At 44.2% G+C, this 6,000-nt stretch overlaps 1 protein-coding gene across 2 annotated transcripts in view; it reads right to left on the reverse strand.

Moving 5' to 3' along the window:
* kita (KIT proto-oncogene, receptor tyrosine kinase a) overlaps window positions 1-3,161 on the reverse strand; it is a 94,628-nt gene extending 91,467 nt beyond the window's left edge. The window contains exon 1 of one of the 2 annotated variants that reach the window (XM_055636043.1): window positions 1,224-3,161. In XM_055636043.1, the coding sequence (XP_055492018.1) occupies window positions 1,224-1,275 (52 nt within the window). In that variant the 5' untranslated portion in view covers window positions 1,276-3,161. The remainder of the gene's footprint in view (window positions 1-1,223) is intronic. The other variant, XM_055636051.1, reaches the window with a different exon arrangement.
* Between the last annotated feature and the right edge of the window lie 2,839 nt (window positions 3,162-6,000).

Consider the following 6,000-nt stretch of genomic DNA (forward strand, 5'->3'; position numbering starts at 1 on the left):
TTGGGAGGGGCCTCACAAGTGGAACAGCTTAGGTCCTCTCTTCATCTAAATATGGCCCTGGGTGACGTTTCGGGTCGAGACACTTCTTCAGACTGCGCATTTCCATGTCCCGTTTAAATTCACATTTCCAACAACCTGAAGCGACGGTGCAGGCAAAACCAGCGTCTCCAACCTGTAAACGCTGGCGGCGGAATCTTCAAACGCGATCGCAACCTCGCATTACAATTGGTGCTCGCGAACATGAAAGCGCCTGCAAACTCAATGAATTGGCTGTAAGGAATTTACCATTCAAACTAAATTCATATTCCCGTTCCCCCCAGAGGGCTAACCTGCTACTAAACTTTCCGGCTAAACCCACACACACGGACGGCGCTACAATCAAAGCCACTTTTACAGCAAGACTTTGAACGGATACCACATCACTGCTATGACCTATGTTAGCACATCTGATTTCCAATCGTTCATTCTGCATTTAAAAACACCGAGGATGATTTCCTGTTATTTCCCCAGCTTCCAATTGTACCTTTCAGACCGACACGCCCCACCAGACAAATCAAGAGGAACGTTGGAGGAGCACCCTGTACTGTGCGCGCAGGCGGTTTCACGAAAAGAAATGCAAGAATATGGAATATTTCCAGTGCTTTCAAGTAGTATTTTCTTTAAATGCTAAAAATGCTCAGGTTTATGTGACTTTCGGGAACATGCCACATGGAAGAGCGCCTGGGGGCAGCGATCAGAGGAGTAACAGTTGGAAATAGAGAGAAATAGCAAGAAAACGTTTAGAAACAAAATACTGCATATGCCGGTTAATACAGAAAAGGATACAAAGTGCTTTGAGAAACTCAGCGGGTCAGACAGCATCTCTGGAGAATGGAGTTTCGGGTCGAGCCCCTTCATCAGTCTGAAGAAGGGTTCCGACACTAAATGTCACCCATCCATGTTCTCCGGAGCTGCTGCCTGACCCGTTTACTTCAAAGTAAACATCACCACTCCTCCAAATGTTCTTTTAACTTTCCTAACTCCAGAGCAACAATTGGCGGCCGACTATACACGGCCGAACGCTACTCTTCTGCCGCCGCTGCTTTATTTACCTTTTACAGTACGACTACAGTCAAAATGTACACAATCATTCACTCAACAGCCAAACTTCTCAGCGTGAACATCACACGCAGCCGGATATTTTAAATGACCAGTATTCCCAAAGTAAAGAGACAGTCGCTTGCCTTGATGGAGAGCCAGGGTGAGGAGCAGTGGAGGAGCCCAGCGCAGAGCCATGAGGCAGCGTTGTGGCTGCTTATTCGATTGAATCACCTGCCAGAGCTAATGCTCGCATGTCCCAGTCTCACGCTTCTGAACGATTCAGTTCTGTTCCCAACGGTTTTACATACTGACGGCTCTGACGCGCTTCCCCTTTTCTCCTGAAGGTCGGTTTGCCCGACCTAGGTTGACTCCGAGAATATTGCTTTTGTTGATGTTGATGCATTTGAATAACCGCCGGTCGCAAGGAAAACGCGTTGTTTTGAAAGTGGGATATTTAAAGTAAACTAAACGATGAATTACATCCACTATTGGATGTGGTTTAAAAAAAGAGGAAAATGCTGGCAATGTAACTCGAAATTGGGCATCAGTTAAAAAAAAAAGTTGTAAACACGAATGTTCCTTCACTTTGGATATCTTAGTCGCACGTCACTGAAACCATTATTGATTTCCAGCATTTTGGTATTTTCCATTTTATTGGATTACTTTCATGCAACTGGTCTTATCGGAAAGTCTGTAGTACACCTGTTCTACATTTCAAAGCTTTTGGACAATTGGCCTGTCTGCATATAATTCGATAAGGGAGAGAAATGGATATCACTTACATATGTCAAAGACCTGGGATCGGTGGTCAGAAATTATGTACAACATCTAAACGGTGGATGGGGAGTTGGAATTTCACATGTCCTTCAATAAACGTTCCACTAATATAAATGCATCCGTTAAATAAGACATAACAATCGGAACACACGATTTCTCAAGACTCTCAACCAATTGCAACCGTTAACTATATCTGCTTTTAGCTTGTGTAGGAAGGAACTGCAGCTGATGGTTTGAATCGGAGATAATCACAGAAAGCTGGAGTGACTCGGCGGTCAAGGATCATCGCTGGAGAAAGGGAATAGCTGATTTTTCAGGTCCTGGCCCAGTTCTATCTGCTATGAGAAAACCTGTCTACCTGTCTATCTGCTTTTAGCGTGTGCCTTCAGCACGATAGAATTGAATGCCGCGACCCTCCTTGGAACAAATATCGGCACTTGAGCTATTAACGCCAACAGTAAGTAAGTAAGTACGTCTATTGGCCAAGTATTCACATACAAGGAATTTGCCTTGGTGCTCCGCCCACAAGTAACAACATGACAGACAGTGACAGTTACGAATGACTCGGAAAACTAAACATTAATAATAATAAAACATTAATGATAAAAACACCATTGATCAAGCATGTGAACCAACAAAATACCAGATCAAAGGGAGGCTACAGAGATCCATAGTGCATCATAATAGATCCATAGTGGATCATAGATCCGTATTAAATGCATTCGCATTTCCTTCCCACACAAACACGACGATTTACCAGCGCCCGTTGGAAATAGACTTATGGGCGTTATTGCCGAGATCTGAGCGAGCTCCAAGGAAACGTCGGCTGCAACCTTGCATTTGGAGATTGCTGTGGGGCATTAGCAACGGTGCAGACAAAACCAGCGACTCCAACCTGTAAACTCTGACGGCGGAATCTTCAAACGCGATCCCAACCTCGTATTACAATTGGCGCTCGCGAACATAAAAGCGCCTGCAAACTCAATTAATTGGCTGTAAGGAATTTACCATTCAAACTAATTCAAATTCACGTTCCCCCCATAGGGCTAACCTGCTACTAAACTTTCCGGTTAAACCCACACGGACGGCGCTACAATCAAAGCCACTTTTACAGCAAGACTTTGAACGGATACCACATCACTGCTATGACCTATGTTAGCACATCTGATTTCCATCGTTCATCGTTCTGCATTTATTAACACCGAGGATGATGTCCTGTTATTTCGCCAGCAGAATATTTCTAGTGCTAAGCAGTATTTTCTTTAAATGCCAAATGCTCAGGTTTACGTGAGTTTCGGGACCATGTCACATGGAAGAGCGCCTGGGGGCATCGATCAGAGGAGAAATAGTTGAAAATAGAGAGAAATAGCAAGAAAAAGTTTAGAAACAAAATACTGCATGTGCCGGATAATACAGAAAATGACACAAAGTGCTTTGAAAAATTCATGGGTCAGACAGCATCTCTGGAGAATGTAGATGGTGATGTTTCGGGTCGAGCCCCTTCATCAGTCTGAAGAAGGGTTCCGACACGAAATGTCAACTAAGGTACACAAAAATGCTGGAGAAACTCAGCTGGTGCAGCAGCATCTATGGAGCGAAGGAAATAGGCAAGGTTTCGGGCCGAAACACGTTGCCTATTTCCTTCGCTCCATAGATGCTGCTGCACCCGCTGAGTTTCTCCAGCATTTTTGTGTACCTTCGATTTTCCAGCATCTGCAGTTCCTTCTTAAAACCGAAATGTCATCTATCCATGTTCTCCGGAGCTGCTGCCTGACCCGCTGATTTACTTCAGCACTTTATGTCCTTTTGGAGAAATAGTAAAGGTCTGTCAGAAATAGTCAGAAATGACCAGGAACAACAGCATTCTATAGTATGTTGTCTAAAAGTAAACATCACCACTCGTTCACTTAACTTTCCTAACTCCAGAGCAACAATTGCCGGCCGGCCGTGATACACGGCCCAGCGCTACTCCTCTGCTCGCCGCTGCTTTATTTACCTTTTACAGTGCGACTGCAGACAACATGTACACAATCATTCACTTAACAGCCAAACTTCTCAGCGTGAACATCACACGCAGACGGATATTTAAAATGACCAGTATTCCCAAAGTAAACAGACAGTCGCTTCCTTGCCTTGATGGAGAGCCAGGGTGAGGAGCAGTGGAGGAGCCCAGCGCAGAGCCATGTGGCTGCTTATTCGATTGAATCGCCTGCCGGAGTTAATGCTCGCACGTCCCAGTCTCACGCTTCTGAACCGCTCAGTTCTGTTCCCAACAGTTTTACACACTGACGGCTCTGACGCGCTTCCCTTTTTCTCCGGAGGGCTGATTTGCCCGACAAAGGTTGACTCCGAGAATATTGCTTTTGTTGATGTTGATGCATTTGAATAACCGCCGGTCGCAAAACAAACGTGTTGTTTTGAAAGTGGGATATTCAAAGTAAACTATACGACGAATTTGGATATGGATATACCACTCTTGGATATGGTTTTAAAAAAAGAGGAAAATGCTGGCAATGCAGAGCGAAATTCAGCATCAGTAAAAACAAGTTGTAAGTAAGTAAGCAAGCAAGTTTATTGGCCAAGTATTCACATACAAGGGATTTGCCTTGGTGCTCCGCCCACAAGAAACAACATGACATACAGTGAGATTTACGAATGACTCGGAAAACACTAAACAGTAATAATAATGACATTAATGATAAAACACCATTGATCAACCATGTGAACCAACTAAATACCAGATCAAAGGGAGACTACAGACTTGTGGCTGTTGAGCCAAACAGACATTTTGGGTGTCACACAAATGTGTAACACACACTTTCCTTCTCTTTGGATATCTCTTGGTCGCACGTCGCTGATACCATTATTGATTTCCAGCATTTTGGCATTTTCCATTTTATTGGTTTCATTTTATGCAACAGGTCTTATCGGGAAGTTTGTAGTTTCAAAACTTTTGGATTATTGGCCTGCCTGCATATAATCTGATAAGGAAAAGAAATATATATCACTTACATATTATCAAAGACCTGGGATTGGTGGTCAAAAATTATGTACAACAACCAAACGGTGGCTGGGGAGTTGGAATTTCACTTGTCCTTCAATAAACGTTCCACTAATATAAACGCATCCGTTAAATAAGACATAACAATCGGAACACGCGATTTCTCAAGCCTCTCATCCAATTGCAACCTTTAACTATATCTGCTTTTAGCTTGTGCCGGAAGGAACTGCAGATATACACAAAATCCTGGAGTAATTCAGCGGGTGGGGCAGCATCCATGGAGAGAAGAATGGGCGACGTTTCGGGTCGAGACTGAGCTCTGATGCTGCCTCACCCGCTGAGTTACTCCAGCATTTTGTGTCTACCTTCGATTTAAACCAGCATCTGCAGTTCTTTCTTACATAAAGGAATTACAGATGCTGGTTTGAATCGAAGATAGAGACAAAAAGCAGGAGTGACTCAGCGGGTCAGGCAGCATCGCTGGAGAAAAGGAATGGCTGACTTTTCAGGTCCAGCAGGGTAGAATTGAAGTCAAGTCAAGTCAAGTTTATTTGTCACATACACATACGAGATGTGCAGTGAAATTAAAGTGAATGCCGCGACCCTCCTTGGAACAAACATCGGCAGTTATGTTATGCATTGTTGATCCATAGAGATAAATAACAGTGGAAGTTTTAGTCATTAGTTACTGCTCATGTGAACACATCAGTATCTCTAATTCTGGTCATAGGGAGGGGGATTGTTGGGGGGGTGTGGGGGGGGGGGGGGGGGGGGGGGGGAGTGTTGGGGTCATTTTAAAGGTGGAGACGATGCAGAAGTGCGCGCCCTAGTGTTAATGTCTCCAACGTGACCAGAGTCTGGAGAAACTTAAGGTTCATCCACCTTGAACATATGCAGGGTTAAATCAGTTCATCCTGGAAAATGTCGCCGGGATGATAGTGATCGGGGAATCCACGCCCATGACAACGCCCGCACATGCACAAAAAAATAATATTTGTTTATTAATTATGAAATTAGCAACCCCGCAGCGCTAACCGACGCTTATTGCCTTGGTGCCTCTCCATTGAATTCAATTGCACAAGAGACTAGCGCCAGTGGAGAAAGCTACAGGCACAAACTGCAGGAGCTGGAAATCTAAAATA

Source organism: Leucoraja erinacea, chromosome 1, assembly GCF_028641065.1.
Source record: "Leucoraja erinacea ecotype New England chromosome 1, Leri_hhj_1, whole genome shotgun sequence".
Taxonomy (NCBI): domain Eukaryota; kingdom Metazoa; phylum Chordata; class Chondrichthyes; order Rajiformes; family Rajidae; genus Leucoraja; species Leucoraja erinaceus.